The sequence below is a fragment of the Tamandua tetradactyla genome, chromosome 22, assembly GCF_023851605.1.
Source record: "Tamandua tetradactyla isolate mTamTet1 chromosome 22, mTamTet1.pri, whole genome shotgun sequence".
Lineage (NCBI taxonomy): Eukaryota > Metazoa > Chordata > Mammalia > Pilosa > Myrmecophagidae > Tamandua > Tamandua tetradactyla.
The window spans coordinates 28,507,573-28,527,050 of NC_135348.1; the positions used below are offsets into that span (position 1 = coordinate 28,507,573).

General features: G+C 44.9%; 1 protein-coding gene across 1 annotated transcript in view; it reads left to right on the forward strand.

The window, feature by feature from the left end:
* SETD7 (SET domain containing 7, histone lysine methyltransferase) overlaps positions 1-6,105 on the forward strand; it is a 42,386-nt gene extending 36,281 nt beyond the window's left edge. Inside the window, exon 8 of the mRNA XM_077139989.1 lies at positions 212-6,105. Coding sequence (XP_076996104.1) covers positions 212-392 — 181 coding nt within the window. The 3' untranslated portion in view covers positions 393-6,105. The remainder of the gene's footprint in view (positions 1-211) is intronic.
* The last annotated feature ends 13,373 nt before the right edge of the window (positions 6,106-19,478 follow it).

Below are 19,478 nucleotides of genomic sequence, written 5' to 3' on the forward strand. Positions count from 1 at the left end.
AATCTAGTGGGGCCGGGGCGGGGCCGAGACTCTGCCCTTCTACCGAGCTCCCTGGTGACGCTGCCGCCGCCCGCCCAGGCATTGCACTCCGGGTGCCTGCCCCTGGGGTCCCGGGGAAAACGCGGCAGCGTGACGCCTGCCTCGGCCCCTGAGCCTTTGCTTTGGGCCGGCTGGTCTGGCCCGCCAGTGACCGTGCTCGCTTGATGTTTAGGTTTGTCCACCCCCGTTTCGGAACCATCAAATGCATCCGCACCCTCCGAGCCGTGGAGGCTGATGAGGAGCTCACCGTTGCCTACGGCTACGACCACAGCCCCCCGGGGAAGAGCGGGCCGGAAGCCCCCGAGTGGTACCAGGTGGAGCTGAAGGCCTTCCAGGCCACCCAGCAGAAGTGAACGGCCTGGCTCTCGGGGTCAGAGACCTGGAGTGGAAACTTGGATCTATGCACTACGTTTCTCCGCCATCGGGACAACCAGGGACTGCTCATGCTGTGACGTCACATCCTCTTCCCTTGCATTCGCCACAACTTTCTTGCATACTAACTAGGTTTGACTGTATTACTCATACCAGATTTAAAATTAGCTAGCTTCGCAACAACGTCCTACTGAGAGGGATTGTCGAGCATTTGACATAAGACAGCATGGTGTTCTTTGGTGGTTCAAGGCGAAATCTGTGTCACGTTCAGAGATGCCAAATGATTAAGACTGAAAAAAAAAAAGGGAAATGGGGCTTTTCAGTCATTTTTAGACAGTGGTTTTTTCATGATGTTTTTTTTTCCTATGGCCAATGCGCCTTGTGTTGTTACACTTGCATATGTGCCGCATCGAGGGTAGAGAATTACTACATGTTTATCTTCTCTAAATGTAGTATAAATTTGCCTTTTAACCTTTGATCTGTATCTTGCAATAGAATGGCTTCCTTTTTTTCCTAGTGAACAGAAGCCCACTTTTTGAGTCATTTCACTCCTCAGTCCTGTTCCCATCTTAGATATCTTTGACAAGAGAAAACCTTCCAAATGGATTTTGCATCACTGGCAGTTATAGGTCACCCTGGCTCTTTCTATATCATTGTTTCATTATTATGTCCTAATATAAAGAGCTGGCTTCATAGGGCCAGGGTATTAATATAGAATTATTATTCTCGCATGAAAACAAAGATATCTTTGCTTTAAGATGTGAGAAGAAATGAATTTACTTTGTTTGCATTAAGTTATGGAAGAGGTGTAATATATACTTTCAGAAAGAAGAGAGGGAAGTGAGTACTTCTAAAGCAGTAACTCTGTAGCAATATTGCAATATCTTCAATAGTGCTAGTAATTTTTTCTCCTTGAGTACACACTAAATGTACTTGTAACATAGAGCAGTCTGGCTTGTGGCATTGTGCACTGAATTAAAAAGCAAAATAGCAAACTTGAATTCTAACACAGAATTCAAAAAACAATTTTTTTTTAAAATACTATTAAACCAGACATACTGGCCACTAGGTACAAATAAAACCTTGAAGCTGAAACTCTTCAGCATTGTAATTTCAAAGTACTTACCTGCTTCAACGCATTGTAAATTAAGGGTAATGTTACACTTGAATAGTTTTAAAGCAATGATATCAATAGCATTTAAGCCATTACAAGCCATGTGTAATCACAACTGCAAAAATAAGGAGAAAAAAAAACCTGTTTTTCAGTTTAGCTAATTAGGTCTGTAATGTAACTAGGATTGCGCTACTGAATTCTGAGATTTTTGGTTTTTATAAGTGCCCTCACCACAGGACATTGCTATGTCTTCTTTAGATGCTTCAGTGTGGGAACTAGAGCAGCATTTGCTCTGACCTGCAGCCATCAGTGGTGGCACCTGTTGCCGGAATCAGTTTTGTCTTGAAAACTGTAGCAGGCCTTCCAAACTGTAGCAGATTATGAACTCTTGATTAGAGATGGCTTATTGGAGGTGGGAGAAGAGTGAAGAAACAGAGGGAAGTTTGCTATTTCTTATCAGGTATGTGTTGCTGTTATGAAGAACTTAACAAAAGTGCTTGATCCAGGGCTGCTCAGAACTTTCTGTTCTGAAGGGCCCTGGGCTCAGATTTCAGCCCTCAGGATGTGGACCAGAGAACCACCCTTCCCTTGGCAAGGCCACCCTTCCCAGAGGACCCACCTTCTCAGCACCCAAGTGCCCCGGCCATGCATCCCTTGCAGCTAGGTGGAAGCGGTTCCAGGGTGCTCCAGTTAGATACCCATTTGACGGCTGAAACCAATGGTTGGCCCCTGGAAAGGAGTTGTCAGGGCTGCCAGAAAGACCTGCCACGAAGGAAGCAGTGTAGAGCTTTTGATTAAAAATGCAAGAGGACAGGATCACTTCTATTCCATTCTGTGAACTGATAGAGGGGCAGAGTTTCTGGACTTGTATTCTGTTAGGTGCTATCATTTGAATGTATGCCAAAGTATGTGACTGTCTTCAAGAAGAAAGATGACTTTAATGAATCTCATCAGTTGGGTTGTGGAGCCAGTTCAGGGAGCAAAGTCAGGGACAAGATTGCACAGGTTATGCCCCCACCATCCCCCACGCAGCTCTGCTCTGAGCGAGTTCATTTCTGATGGCGAGACTGTTGGAGGCTGCAGTGGAGTATAGTCACAGTTCTTACGGGCTGCTCTAACTTAGCCCATTCAAATGGAATTTCTAATAGTTTTTTTTTTTTTGGTGAGAGGGATCGAAGTGCTGGAAACAGTGATTCTGCAGCTAATCAATTTTTCAAACGATATCTTGAATGATAGCATCATGAGCTTAAAACACAGCACAGTGTCTGTGACCTTCAGGTAAATCAGAAGGAAAAAAACACACCCAAGCCGAGCTTTCTGTGTCTTTCTCCACCCCACCCCCCCTTCAGATGTCCTCATTTCCTCCGGCTCTCCTTTCTCCTGCCAGATCTCTTTGCCTTTCCTCCTTCCAATGTGAGAATGCCTGGGTGTTTGTATCACACCGCCCCCAGCCCATCTCTCCCGTCTGCTCCCTTCTCTCACTTCCTGTTGTGGGCTCCCCTCTCTTGTTACTCCCGCAGTGTGTCTCCCGTGTGTGCCTTCACACTCTGGTCTGTGTCTCCACCTCTGTGTGCACTATTCTCCATCTACTCTGGGTCTCTCTTGGGGTCTCTCCTGCCTCCCCCATCCCACTCTGGCTCCATCTCCGCCTCCCCAACCCCTACACGTTCCCAAATGGAAGGCGTTGTCACAGGGAGGGGTCGGACAGAAGGGGCTTGAGATTCCCTGAACTCTGTATATGGGTATTCAAGGGGGAAGATTCCGCAAGAATTAACTGGTGGGAGGTAAGCAGTGGTGGCGTTTGTTCCTTGTTTGAACCAAAGGGTTCAAATGTGTTCAGAATGTATTTGACTACTGAATCTTGGAGTCCACTGTGGATGAAAATAATGTCAAGAAAGCATGTGAATCTGGTGGTTTCACAAGCAACATAAACACAACAGAAATGTGGAAGATTACATGTGATGGAGAATTAAGAAAGAACTTCACGTTTTTCCCAAGAAACAGCCAGAGCCTGTGAGTGTGCATGACACCATAGTCCCAAGAAGCTTCAGCCAGAGCCCCACTCTTGCATGAATGATAGCTTTCGTTAGCATCTCTTCTATGGCGACATAGTATCTTGTGTTAGGGTTAGAAATAGGAGCTCAGCGGTAGGAATATGTCCTCCAATGGACATTTGAATAGACTAAACACCTGTCAGGATTGCATTTCCGACACAGAAATGATGAGATCCAAGGCAACAGAGGAGCAAGACTTGAGTTTGGTAGTACCTATTCTTATTTTTAACCTGCTGCATCCCTGCTCTACCTGAGAAACAAAGAAGGCAGTTGGTTTTTCAAGACCTTTTTGACTCTGTCTGAGGCTGTAGTTAAACCTATTTGTCCTCTGGGGGTTCTTCACACTCAGAAAAACTATTTCTTTTATCACCATGGCCCTGACAAGGCCAACCGTGAAGGCCAAGTGTAACCATTTGCAACATTTAATTGTAACTATTGAAATTGCAGTAACTGCGAACAGTGACATGAAGGACTATCTTCTCAGTCAGAGAGTATGTGGCACTTCAGTAGTTTTCATTTTACATATAAACTCTTAAATTACTCACTGCAAAAAAAATGCATTTTGAATCTTCCAAGAAAGTAGAGGTATAGTTTTCTGGTTTTGCTTTGTTTTAAAACAGTAACCTCAAGTGTCTCTCTCACAGTAGTGATTTAAAATCCAGACATCTTTTAAAAAAATGCTTTTTTTTTTTGGTGGGGGGTGTGGATTGGGAAAACAAGCAAAGCTATGTTGCAAGACTGATAGTTGTTTATTTGCCACAGATCAAAGGTTCACAAAATATATTAAATTTATATCTACTTGAGGTACCTTGATAGATTATTTTTTTCTTTGATCTCTCCCTTTAGAAATTTGGAGCCTCAATGTCACATTTTTATTTAAAAAAAAAATACTAATAGTTTTATTTTGCCAAATGTGTGCATACATATTCAAAGCAATGAAACTATTTCAAGCCATACAACCACAGGGGTGGGAACCCTTTTCACAAATTTTAATGTGTTTGTATGTAAATAGATGTTTGTATGAAATATTTTCATGGTAGAATGAATATATTTAAATGAAATGGAATTATTCCAGTGCTATTTAAGCAAATTACAAAATTTTTGGTGAGAATTATCTGAGTCTATTGAGATATCATGCAGATCAATTTTGATTTTTAAAAATCAAAAGCCTACAGACAACTCTGACTCATGGCAACTTCCCTCACGTGTTGTTGCGTCTGAAGTGGAAAGAGCCCGTAGGCTTCCCAGTGCCTCAGCCGCTTCCTGGTGGGAAGTTAGGTGCTAATGGAGGTGTGCTCACCTTTAGAGATCTCCCTGCAGGCCTTGGAGGGGCCTGAGCGGGAACCGAGGCATTCGAGACACCGGTGCAGTTTATCCGGAGCACAATTTCTTTGCAGGGCAGCAGAGTCCGAAGCCAGATGTGGCCCCGTGACCCTCCACTCTTACTGCCTAGCCATGCGTCAGGGAGGCTGCCCTCGGTGGAGTTGGGGCTCAGACCCCAGGGTGGGACTTCACGGTTTTGTCAGCAGTCCCTGCCTCCTGGCCTCCACCTCGCCGCGAGGAGGGAGAAGGGTGCAGCTGGCAAGGGGCCCATTTCTCAGCACAGTTCATTTCCTGTCTCAGCTCTGGAAGACTCTGCGCCTAGCACCAAACTTCCAGCCAGAGAGAGAGGTGTCCTTGCATAACAAAGATCCTTGCTTCCTGTGTCTGTGACTTTACACGCAGTTGGTTAGGAGTCGTTCTAATATCAAGACCAGTCACATCCCTAGGACATACCTCCCAACTCTCCACACACTTGCGTTACTGAAGAACTCCTTTATCGTGATATTCAATTTGAGTGGTCTTTTTGTTTTTTCTTCCTGCTTTGCTCGTGGATATAATGAATTGACATTACGACAAATTTTCACTGTGTATACTAGCAATACATACACACATGCCAATATATCTTCAAATAACCACTTGGTTACATTTTGGGTGACTATAATTATCTTGATTCGTGTATTGGCAAACTACAGGGACTAAATCATACCTACCTATCATTTCAGAAAATTATGTCCATAATTCTGAGCTCCCTGCTTCAAAAGTTTTTCATCCTGGTTCTTTCTATGTTCTCTTTTTATCCTGAAATGCATTTATTAGGTTGTGAGGTATGTTTTTAAGGATCGAAAGCCAGGGGTAAGCTTGCAGCATTTATTGCACAGAAAGTTTGCCCCTTCACGGTTAACGAGCATCCTTGATTGGTCTTTTATGGAATTTGAACTAAATCTATGAGCCTTATTCAATATCTATGATTCTATGGTTTTTTTTTAAGTATGGGAAATTAATGAGAGATGTTTACATGAATAATGTTTGCCTTTACTGTGTTATGAATGAGTTTTTTGTAGTGTGTCTGGGTGCATGTGCAAGGGAGCTGGAAAAATGTTTCTGAAACAAAACTTGACAAATATTTGTAATGAAAAGTAAATATAAAGATTGCTATAATTGCGCTATAGAAACAATGCAAGTATTAAACAAAATATTCAGTCACTTGTCATTGTCTTCCTTTTGGTCATCAAAGGTGGGAAGGCATTAACGTTTTGGTTATGACATGTCTCCTTCTATTTCTAGATTACCTAAGCAAACTTTACACTTTAAGTTGTTTAAAACTGTTATTAACCATTTACTACTTTCAAAACATCACAGGATGAGGTGAGGAGGATGTACAAAGGTGAGGAGCTTGCTGTATATCTGACGTGACTGAACACACACCAGGGAAGCCACGATTAGTAACTTCAACCACGATGTGTCTGAATGAATAGATAAAGGCTGAGAGTGTTGAGCAGAAATGAGATGATCAGGGAAAGTAGCTGAAAAATGGGGTAGCTTGAAGTCTTGGCTTAAAGAGGATACAGAACCTTGTTAGGCATTTTTGTAGATTGGGTGATCTTAAGATGAGTTTGAGCAAGGAACTCCAGAACTCCCTATTCTTGCCCAAATATAGCCAATATTCCCAAGCCTTCCCCTACAACATTCCAAGCACAAAAGCCAACAAGGGAGTCAAAATAGTACTTCACGATTAGCTGGAGCTTCCGTGGATCCCAGAGTCGTGGACACTGATGGATTGGGCCGAGCTACATGAGGTACAGCTGGGCCTGAAGCCAGAGCAGGCCGTGAGAACCCCTGCTTCACTTAACCTCCCTCAGTTACCCAACACAGGATCTTAGTCCACTCCACCCAACTGCATGGAAGGAAACAGGAGCTAGTGAGATAACCCAGTCAAAACGGGTCCCAGACCAGCTTCACCACTTGGGAAAAGGCACAGCCATCATATTAGTAGTCTTCATCCTTGGGATTTGGAGAAGCGGAATGTGGGATTCAAAATATGATACAAATTGGGGAAAGTTTATGCAGCTAACCTCTTGAAAGTGAAGGATCAAACAACTTTTGTGGGTTAAGATAGGGTGGATCTAAGGGTTTGTAGAAGAGGGTAATGTAATGAAGATCAAGACCTAATTATTTTAGTTTCAGTCATCACATCACATCTTATTCTTACTAAATATCTGCCTTTGGGTTTTAATGTTCTGAGTCATTCAGCCTACTAGTTCAGTATTAACCTGGAAATTATTTCAACTGTCATTCTAAAATTAGGTAAGGTCTGCATGTAGACGTTTCGTTTTAACTCAACCTCTGATCAATTTGTGATTGTACAAGAAGAAGGTTCCGTTCCAAAAGTATTTTAGAAAACAATTGTGTATGTTTTCACATAAAAAGATAATGCTAACTACTCTGCATCATATCCTATGCCCAGTAAATGTGTCAACTTTTTTTGTAAACAAAAACAAAAACAAAAGTTTTTTTGATAAAACCTAAAGCTAGGGTTTTGAATTTAGAACTTTACTTTTCACAGCATACATAGAAAAAGATTCAAGGATCCATCTAGATTGCTACCAAATTTTTACTTCTGCAGTATCAGAATTGTTTCAGCTTTAAGAAACTTAAAAACTCAACTCAGTATGGCTTAAGCAATAGAAAGATTTACTCTTTCACAAAATAAGTCTTCAGTGACCCTAGAGATAGTTAATTCAGCAGCTCAGGGGGTTCCTTCTATCTCTCTGCCCTGCTACCTTGTCAGGCTTGTCCTCGGGGGCTAGTGCTCCTCACAGTCACAGCATGGCTGCTCTCGCTCCAGACATCACAACCAGTTTTGGTTGCAGACAGTGGGTAGAAATGGAGGTCTCTTCTCTGGCCTCTATCACTGAAGAAACAAACCCATCGCTGGCAAGGATGGGGGGGGGCGCCATGGTCAAGTATGGGGTACAGCTGTGGAAGAGCACCCGCAAGGAAGAAAGGGGAAATGGCAACTGGACATCACCCACTGGGTCGGCCTCATCTGCATGAAGGGTTTTGTTTTCTTCAGAGAATAAGGAAGGTTAGTTTCTTCAGATAAATTCAATAAATGATTCTTGAATTTGAATCAATTTGGAGAATTAGCCAGTATGGGGAAGGAGGTGGGTGTTCTACAAAGATACATTTATCTAGCATTTAGATTATGCATTTCATCTTCTCAACTATATAACATAGGGACTGTTACCCCATTTGACAGAGGAGGAATTGTGGCGTATTGTTTAACTTGCAGTTAACGAGCATGGTCATAGACCTAGGAAGTGATAGAGCAGATGATGAAGCCGGGAGGCCGGGCTCCAGACTTTCTTAATCATATCCACAGGAGCTAGTCTGCTCCAGCCCTTCACTCCTTCATATGCTTCATATGAGGCCATCGTTAATATCTTTAGTCCTCCTTTCCCGTGATCATTCACTTAGCCAGCCAATCAACTGCTTTCCCTCACTGTAGACCCTACTTGGTTCAACCCATGCAGTACCTAGACCCATAATTTACTCTCACCATATTCTTCTTGAATTTTACTCTCATCATTTTCTGTCCTGATCAGAGCTTGCACATCCTCTGTCTGGATTTCAGCCATAGCCTCTCCATCCCATTTCATTCCTCAATCCTCACCTCTACCACACAAAGCCTCCGCAGGGATGCAGCTTCCCTACTCCTGCCTCTGTTGGGGCACTGGGAAGTGGCATGCTAGTGGGAATGCCCCAAGCTCTGGTCTCAAACAGCTGTGCCGCTGTCTCCATATTGAACTTTAGAGTGCTTTCAGATATGAAGAAGGCCTGCTGCACAGGTGCTTAAGAGGTTAAAAGATTGGGTGTTTGGTGCATGGAGGAGACACACTGTGTCTTTCCTTCTCTGGAATGCCACCTTCCTGAACATTCCCAAACTCTGCCTTCTTCCAAGGAAGACCCCAACCAAGAGCCCCTACCCCAGGAAGCCTGGTCTCTTTCGGATCTGCCCTCAATCGATCTCCCCATTCTCTCACCACGCAGGCATTGCCAGGTATTTCCATGCTAAACTATATCCTGTTGTAGTCTCGATTGCTTAATAAACAAAACATCTAACTTAGATGACAGGCTCTCACATTTTACTGCATGCATAGAAAGCATTCCCTAAATAGCTGATGCGAGAATGACTAGAGTGTCTTTTTCTGAAAAACCATGTTCTCCATTTGTTCATTCATTCAACAAATATATCTTAATCTTCATCACATACCAGTCACCACTTGAGGCCATTAGCAAATGAACAGTGAATAAAAACAAATTCCCTCATCCTTGGGGACCTTACGTTTTAGTAGGAAAAAAACACAGTAAATGAATGAGTGTAGGTGCCAGGATGTGTACAACAGAACACATAAAGGGAATAAGGGGTACTGGGGGAGGGAGATGTAGGTCGAGAGGGTCCTATTTTACTTGGAAAATCAGGAGCCGATGACCCCTGAGCAGAGAGCTAAAGGCAGGGAGAGAACAGATCGGGTGGGGAGATACCTGGGGAAAGGGGTTCTGGGCAGAGGAGGGGCTGCGAGGTGCCCAGTCCTGCGGCAGGACTGTGCGCAGAGGGCCCAGGAAGAGCGGGAGGCCAGGGAGGCGGGCGAGGACAGACGATGGGCAGGGAATGAGGTCTACGCTCAGAGACATGGCAAGGAACGAATTGTCCAGGGCCCCAAAAGCCAGGTTAAGGACTTCGTTTTAACTCAAAGTACGCCGAGAAGCCGACCCGTGACATAAGATTACTCGTGTCTTTACAGATAAACCAGCTTTGTTCAGCTTAGTTGTTGACATTTTTCAGAAGCCCCTTTGAAGTTTTAATTGCTCTGGCCCTTGGGTTGGAGGCCTCTGGACAGGAGACCAGCAAGACTTCCACTGGGGACAGGATGACTGGCTGTGGCACTGAGGATGGACTGGCAGGTGAGGGACACGGGCGGAAACAGGCAGGGAAAGATGACCCTGTGGGGGCCGCAGGGAGCGGTGGTGGACTGTGGGTATATGTAAAGGTAGAGACAACAGAATGTGCTGAGCTGTGCAGTTAGAAAATAAAGAATCAAAGATGACTCTGTGGTTTTTGGACTGAGCAACTAAAAGAATGGAGTAATCACTTAATGAAAATAACTTCTGCCACCACTGTTCATACTGAGTCACCTGCATCCCCCCTAGTGCTTTATCAGCCAAGAAATGTATGCATTCAGCATTTTCTCTGATGAGTTTGTGCATATTTTTACTGTAATAAAAGCATTTTGAAGTTATCACTTCATAATCCTAGCTGAGGGAAGAAACCTATCTTTTGTTGCAGAACAAGTTGGTCTCTGTTCCGAAATGCTTCATTCTGATTTTTTTTTAACATTAATATGGGGGGGCAGGATAATGAAATAAAGAAAAAAAAATAAGGGGATGGGGTAGGCAGAATAATGGCCCCCCAAAGATGTCCAGGTGCTAATACCTGGAAACTGACTATATCACTTTATATGGCAGAAGGGAATTAAATTGTTTGCTAATCAGCTGACCCTAAAATAGGGAGGGGATCCTGAATTATCAGGGTGGGCCCAGTGTAATCACAAGGATCCCTAAAAGTGGAAGGCAGAGATAGAAGAAGAGTCTATGTCAGAGTGACGTGATACACAAAAAACTCATTCACTGATTGCTTTGAAGATGGGTAAGGACGTGAGCCAAGGACTGCGGGCAGCCTTTAGAAGGTGGTTAAGAGAAGAAAACGGATGCTCCTCTAGAGACTCATTTCAGACTTCTAACCTCCAGAACTGTAAGGTAATAAATTTGTGTTTTCTAAGCCACTGTGTTTGTTACACCAGCCATAGAAAATTCATATGGGGGATTTCCTGGAAGAATAGATTCTCTCAATTTACCTGAATTGTCTGCATTATAACATATTCTTAAAGAAATGCAACTTTCTTGCCTTCATGCACATTAAATAACTCAAACTCAGCAAAGCATTGCTTAGCAAAATTCTTTAGGCGATTAATTAGAAAATAAGAATAATTAAAATAGGCAGAGTATGGCTTGCATGCATCATAATTGAAATAATTGTTTTTCCAATTACAAGGAAAATTGTTTTTCCTTAGTTTAAATACTTCCTTCTGGAACCTTACTTACAATGTAAATTAATTTGGAAAAAAAATTTTTTTTAATCTGGTACAAAGTTGAATTTGTTAGTCTAGTCTGAATTAGCATGATTTCTGAATTTGGACACTCTTGATTGCTGAAGTTTTCTCTACCTCAAGTGGAGCAACGCCCTGTAAGTACAGTAAAAACCCTCCCTTGGCCTCCTGAGCCCAGGCACAGGGTATTAGCCCTCTGAGAAGGACTCTTAGCAACTTTTTCTCCATTTCCAAAACAACCCGTTAATTTCTTCATGGTTCAGCTCCCTCTTGTGGTGAAGCTTTATCTTCATGCTCTTTCTAATAATAAAAATAAAAAAGAAACTCAGTGAAAGAATGACTTCTTGCCTTTAAAACATAAATATGAAAACTCAACAGATGCTTTTTCATATCATCATGTTAAATTATGAATAGCCAAATGGAAGTCACCACTTCCAGAGCTTCTTAATTTTTTTAATAGGCCCAAATTCCAAAGGGCAAAAGCACTTTTGAACCTGCAGTAAACTAAGTTGAACAAAACTGGTTTACCCTTAACAGAAAAAAACATAAGAATTTTTAAGTCCTATAGCTCTTCAAAATCTCTAACTGGCTAGAGCAGGTTTCTGCAAAACATAAATAATGAATGATTAGTCCTAAATAATCTACTTTTGCATTTCCTTGACCTATGTTTTATTTTGTGTTTTTTTTTTAATGAATCAATCATGATGCAGTGAAAGAGTTACTGGGTCACCAGGGGAAGTTACCTTCTAGTTAATCATATATGCAAACTATGCAGAATTAAATGGAACAGTGTAGATACCTTTACCTATGAGCAGCTTCCTGAGTTTCTTCTAGACTGTAGAACAGAGCTTCTTTTCTGCGGCACGGGAATACATTTTCTCCAAAACAGTGAAATAAGTAACTTAAGTGGGACTCGAAGTTTAAAAGTCACCTTCAACTTTACCGTGTGCATGGGATATACACTGGGGGAGTTACATCCATCTAAACTGGTCCCTAAAAGGAAAATAATGTATCCCATAGAATGGAGATATGAGAAATTTCTTTATACATTAGAGCTCTTCAAAATATAGCACCGTAGCCTGTGTGCCTGGCTTGTGTGTGTGTGTGTGTACAGGTACACTACTTATCTGGGTAAGGCTTACAGCAACCACAGCTATGTGGAACAACTGCCAGAAACCTGAAGGTGAGTGATCTCTGAGCAGTCCATGGCCATTTCAAAGTTCATGCACTTTACTCTGTAGAAAAACTGCCATGACACAGCCACCATGGAACATCAGATCCTGGCTTCACAGCCTCTCCCAGCGAGAGAGGGAAGTCAGCAAGAGAGGGGGAAGGAGAGGCATTAGAAAAATGCAACTGATTCTCAACAAGTCTCTTTTCCGGTTTTTCAGCACACAGCGTAAGGCCTATATACCTTGATAATCTCTGGAAAATATTCTCGGCCAGAGGTTCTCCAACTTCAGCAGGTATAAAGGTCACCTGGGGACTTGTTAAATGTGCAGATTCCTGGACCTCATGCCTTTAGATCATGCATCTCAGTCAAGTTCCCCTGCTTTATAGTACAGTTCAGTCACTGATGTTTCTCAGTAATTAAGTAATTAAGAAAAAAGAAAAGAAAGTGAAATGACTCTGCTAAATGACAGCATAGCAGAACATAGTGAGAACATAGGCTTCTCCCAAGGACGCGAAGATAAATCTCCAGGAGCAACTCTAAGATCCAAGCTGAAATATCTGAAGTCGCCAGAGAAAGAAAATGGCTCACAAACCAGCAAGACTTGATTAGATAAAATATCTTTTAAAATAATCAAGGTGTTTGGCATTTGCTTTAGAATGATATGGGGGCAGAGGGCAGGGAGAGCAAATGGGGAGAAACCTGCTGGGTACACGGTGACAGCGAAGGAAGCTGGGTGGTGGTACATGAAGTTCATTATCCCAAACTGTGTTTTGTTATTTGTTTTAAATTCTCCTTAATAAAAAATTAAAGGGGGGTGGGAGAAGAAAACCCCAGAAAGTTATTAGCTTTAAATGTCTATCCAAAAACAAGTGCCACAGAAGCAAATATTACCTGTCCTAATTCCGGACAATTGCCTTCCTTGAATTTCCTGTGCCCATTGGCAAACTGATTCCTATTAAGAAAGGATGTATCATTAAACATTACATGTGTGAAAGTGAAAACTCTCCTTGCTCTGATTCCCTTCTCACCATCCCCCTTCTGGTTGTCAGCCTGGGTGAGGAAGAGAACACTGGTCCTGCTAGCACAGCTCCTCAACCGTGCAGCTGTCATGTTCCTCCTTAACTACGTCTGAACTAGATTCCAGTTTTGCACATCGTTTCAGGAGTTTGGTAAGTGAGTCTGTCCTGGAGGATGGAGCTATTCATAGTGTGCTGACAAAATATCCAGGTTCTGACCCCACGCGGCTCAGGAAAAGCACTGAGCTAAGGTTAACTCCCCGAGGCACCAGCGCCTCCTCACGGAGCCTCTAGGACAGAGCGTGCAAGGTGACCCACGCCCACCCAGCCTGCAGCTGCCTTCCGTGAAGTTCTGGAATAACAACGGCTATAACTTATTGAATGTTTGCTGGGCAGCACACATGCTACTGGGTATTTTCCATTAGTTATCCCACTTAATTTTCACAATAGAAATGCATTGTGGTATGGAATTCCTAGGGAAAGACTTCCATCCAAACTGGCTAACAGAGAAAAAAAATGCATGATAGAGATTTTTGCATTAATCTGGAAAAACTATATCTGAGTTGAATGCTTACCACATATAATCTATAGTGCATATTTTTACATCTTTCACAATAATACCATGTGATGATGTGTGTGTATGGGTGTATATGTTCTTAAGCATTGTTTTACTAAGTAAAATTTCATTGACACACCTCATCTCATTACAAAGAATTAGAAAGACTTCATTCAAGATACCGTCACCGATAAGTCCACCCAACAAGGCACTTGTAAGCCCATAGTGTCCCGTGCACTGGAAGCGAGTGAAAAGCGAAGGTGCTGAATCCACCCCTCCACCCTGGAAGCTTCTTCTTCCTTCAGGATACCGAATTCCCTGTGTGAGGCATGTGCCTGTCCAACATCCAGGGTTAATTTGTGTATTAAACATTAATAATGCGAACTTCTCTGTCTCTATCCAAACCATCTCTATCCATGGCGAACACAAACTTTTAGTATTTTCCCCACACTTGAGTGAATCGTCTTGCACATCCCCTGCGGTGCACGTTCTCCACTGTTTGATGGAAAAATATTTCCTAGTGTAACCGAAGATGCTGTCTATTTATTTATTTTTTTCTTCTTACTTTTGGAAGGGTTCTGTTCATTCCAAAGTCTGGTCTCATAACCTCACATTCTCACAGTGCCAATTCTGTCCTGCTAATTGCACAAGCTATGCTGGTACTGGGCACAGAAGTGGAAGAATGGATCCCAGGACACATGTCATCAGGACCAGCCTTTGGCAGAGCCCAGAATTATGAAATGTAGTGAGAAAAGCCATACTCAATTTGAAGTCAAAAGATCTAGACTTAATTCTTGCCGTATCTCCTATGAGTTTTTTGCTCTTCAGTGCTGCTTCCCTTTTATAAATGAGTCAAATAAAAACTTCACTGCCTATTTCACAGACTTGTTCGAGTATATTCCACAAGCCCCCCAGTGGCAGACCTATGGACTGGCTACCCTATAGTCAAGCACAAGCCATTTTCCCCTTGCTTTCTTGTACCTAAAATATCCACGTTCCAAGAATCCCTTGCAGCTGTGATGACCGCCAGACCCAGCTGTGGACAAAGAATGGGAAAGAGTGTCACTGAGCAGCATCTCCAGGAAAACGTGCGACCTTCTTCCCTTACCCTTCAACCCATTATTTACAACCACCACAATGGTTTTTTTTCTTTTTGCATGGGCAGGCACCTGGAATTGAACCCGGGTCTCCCACACAGCGGGCGAGAATTCTGCCACAATGATTTTTTGAAGTAGTAAAACAGATCATTTCATCACCCTGAAAAGCCTTCAATGATTTTCCATCGCAGTTAGAATAAAATCCAAACTATTTGCAATGACCTAGCTCCCTCTACCTCATCAGGGTCATTCAGTCCATTCTCCCCGACTCTGCCCTCCAGCCAGACTTTCTGTTTGTCAAATTGCCAAACATTTTTCTGGCTTTGGGCATTTACACCTGCTGGATCATCTGCCTCTTGTTATCCCTCTGACTCTTTGCATGGTCAGCTCTCTCTCAATTTTCAGCTTTCAGCTCAGACAGTCTTTGTTAGAAATGCCTCCCTGGCCATCCATCTTAGAAGTCTCTTCCATTTACCTTCTATCTCTTCGCTCTGTTACCTTCTAACTCATCACCCAATTTGCTTCATTCTTAGCACTGAGCCCAACTTACAATTATTTTTTCTGTCTGTTTACTTGTTAGATATCTGTCTTCTACCACTAGAGTATAAGCTTCACCAGGATAGAGACTTTGTCTTGTTTATTGACAAGTGCCTGAGACATAGAAGACACTCATTTGATAAATGGGTCTCCCCAATGGGTCTCCATCTTCTACTGTTTACCTCTTCATCGAAGGAAATGCAAAGCTAAGCGAGAGTGAGCAGTAGGAATAACAGGTGCTTTCATAGGACACACATGGTGGTGGGATGACTTCCCAGAAGAGTAACCACGGGAACAAACTTTGTGGCAGGAGAGCAATTGAGATTGGATGAGAATGGAAAACAGGGGAAGGTACTGCCACCCTCATTACCAAATAGCTCTTTGGATTCCTGTGGCATATTTATGGGAATTGGAGCCTAGCCATCTTTAAAAATTTAAACAGTACTTTTCTTAACATTCTCTCCATACCTGCAATCTAACTTACTGTCCTCCCCCTCTCCTGTCGTGGACCGCCCATTTCCGTAGCCCACCACAAAACCACACCCTTCCTGTTATGTTCTACACTTCCCTATTCCTAACTTCTGCCCTAAGCCTAGCAACTGCTTCTTAGCTTGTGTGATTGGCTACCCTCCCCTGACGTACATGCCCCGACTCCACCCCTCCTCCAAACTGTATATAACCCAAGCTCACCAAGCGTCGGGGTCCTTTTTAGCCCTTGAGCCCCTGAGCACACGAGTCTTTGCTATGTAGCAATAAAGTAGCAGTGCGCAACAATTGGCCTCCAGCTCAAGTCTTTTTAGGACCCTCGGCGGGGAACCCTGCCGAGCATCGGCTCACCTTAGTCCACTTATCCGGGCCCGGAACCCCCTCACCCCCACCCGGTGAAACGTCCCAACACCCTGACGCCGCGAGGCAGGAGGCCCAAGAGCCGTAGCGCCCTCTTTAGCCCCTGCGACATCACCGCGGCAATTGGTGCCCGAACAGGGACCTCGACGACGTTCCACCGAAGACTAGGACCTCCTAGACTAAGGTAAGACCCCCCTCCAGACTGTGTCCGCCTAAATAAACGCCCGTCCTAGTTTTGCCTTTGGCGGCCACTAGTCCCCTCTAAATTCTTCACTATGGGTGCCTCCATCACCAGGGCCCAAGTTCCACAGGTGCGTGCCCTAGCCGCCCTGTTAGACACTCATAAGTGTCACTCGAAAGACACCCGCCTTCTGGCCATCATGGCGGCATACCTGATGACAAAGGGGTGAACGGTTCTCTTCCGCCTTCTTCTTCAGGCCCAAAGCCGGAAGGGGATAACAACCTATACCCCGCCCTCCCTAAGAGAGCGGATGCGGGGACTTCTAATCCCTCCCTTGTTCCCTCCACCCCTGCTCCTGCCACTCTTCCTCCTCCCCTTAGCAACACCAACCCCTTTTCGCGCTCTGGGACAGAGATGCCGGAAGCACCACCGCCATCTTACGCACCCCCGCCACCATCTTATGCAGGGGCGTGCCCTTGGCAGCCGCCATCTTGTGTAACCCAGCCGCCACTTTGTACGTCCCGGCCGTCCTGTCCTAATCCCGCGGACGGCACTCCCACTCCCTCTTCGGGTCCACTGTGGCCGCAGGCTCGGCCGCTACCGCCCTCGCAGGCAACACTCTTCCCCATTAATCTCACCCCTACGTCGCAACCTCCGTTCCCTTGGGTTCCTCACAGCGAAAAAGACGTAAAACGGCTACGTAAGGCAGTGAAGGAGGATGGCCTTACAGGTCCCTATGCTACTCATCTCCTTGAGGGGCTGGCTCAAGAACTTAATACCCCTCACGATTGGACCTCACTAGCCCGAGCTATTCTCACCCCTGGTCGGGTTGTAAACTGGAAAGCTCATTTCAATTCAGACGCAGAGAAAGCCGCACGGGAGATGGCTATGCAACAAGGTCCTCCGGAACTAGGCCTCCCTCTCGAAAGCTTTCTTGGAACAGGGCCCTATTTTGACCCATCTGTCTATTTGCAAGCCCCATACGCCTTTTTCCTCAAACTGAGAGACGTAGGCTTAAAAGCTTTCCACAGTTGCTCTGCGGCCAAACCTGAGCGGCTCTCCGCCCTAAATCAGAAGCCAGACGAGGACTTTGCCTCTTTTGTCTCAAGGGTGCAAGAGGCTTGCCAGAAAAGAATTGCCGATGAGCAGGGACAAAACTCTCTCGGCAAAGACCTCATCTTTAAGGGTGCCCGGCCCATTTTCAAACAGGCATTAATGGGCATAAAAGAAAAAAACATCACTGACTGGGTACTCGCTTGTTCTAGCGTCAACCCCTCCACTGAAAGTTTGGCTACTGCCTTATCATCTGCCCTTTCTAAGTCCCTTACAACAGTTCTCCGCTTCTCTCAAGAGTGCTTTCGCTGTGGGGAATCGGGACACTTTACTCGGGAATGCCCCCAGCGACCAGCCCAGCGACCGGAACCGCAACCCCCTAATCCTCAACAGCCCCGCTCCTAGCGCAGGGATGCGGTTTTACTTGTGTCTTTCCAGAAAGTAAATCTCAGCCACTGTGGATCCCTTCCCGTTGTGTCCGGCCTGCCACAGCCTCCACTGAAAAGGAAAAATCTAAAACTCTGTCGCAGTGAGTTACCAAATGTCTGTGCACCCTTACTAGCGCTTTAAAAAAATTTTTTTGCTTGCCATAGTATTTCTGTGTATCGTAGCGTGTTTCAACTTACTTATCTTCCTTTCTTAATATGCTGAAGGCCATCCTTGCCGCTTCTGCCCCTCGCCTTCCCCCTTGGCTCCTACCTATAACCCTCCTTTCACTTGCAGTTTTTTCCACAGTTTTCACAACGGAACCGGGGGCCGGCCCCCAGCCAACTGAACTGTGGGCCACGGTGCAGAACCCCCCCGGGGTCCTTTTCATCACTCCGGAGAGTCCTTTTTTCCCACAGCTCTTCCATACTAACTGTTCGCTTAATCTCCCCTGCGACCCACATCACCTCAACGCCACCTACCCTCTAAATGCCTCTTTCACGCCCCCTCTCTCAGCCTTACTATTTGTCGCCAACCTTACTTCTAACCCGGATCAATTCCCGTGCGTCTCAGCCTCCGTCTGTCCCCCAAAATTCCCGAACTGTATCCCCCTCCTGTGTACCAATTACCCATCAGCGACTACGAACCTCCCCAGCCTCTTTCTTCGCGGGGCATGGTGGCCCATTCCCCCCAAACCCACCTCTAACCTCGAAAACTTCCATCATCATCCCCCCTCCCAGTCTGGCTGTTCCTCCCCCCACCCTTCTAAAACTCGGCGGCCTAAGAATATACCCCTGCGCCTCCACTGGGTCAAGTGCAGGAGACCTAAACCCCTTGCGGTCACTTCCTACTATGCCCTTTACTCCCCCTCCTTAACTGACGCTTCCGACGATAGCACCCCCCAATACCGTGAAACTCATCTTCAGGTTGCGACTACTCTTGATGTCTCCACTGATCGCCTCTTTGGTGCTCCTATTTTCTCCTTACACAAACTCTGCGGCAAGTACGCCTGCCTCGATCTCCGCCCGCTCCTCTGCCTAGGGGGCTGTAGCCTCTGTAACGGCACAAGTAATGTCTCACTGTCAAGCAGGGCAGAACCCAAAACCTCTTCCTGCATAGATATAACCACCTACATCTTCGTCAAACCCCCATTCTTCTTCTTACAGTGTGCACGAGTTGACCCCGTCAGCAATTGCGTGCTGAGTAACTACTGGAACCCTAATCTCCCCTTTACTTTCATTGTCCTTCAACCTAGGTTACTTTGGATCCCCGTTAATGCCACCACCTGGATGGCCCCTCAACTCCCTCTCACCCCATATCATCTAGGTACCCGCTCCCTCACTCGAATGCGATGAAACTTCGGTATTTCCGCAGCCATAGCAGCCGCCATCGTTGCAGCAGTCGCCGCCAGCACCGTAGCAGCCATTGCCCTGACCCAGACTTCCACCACCGCAGAGGTCCTTCTCAACATTACCCAACAAACTGCTAAAATATCCCACACCCAGGAAAGCATCAACCACCTC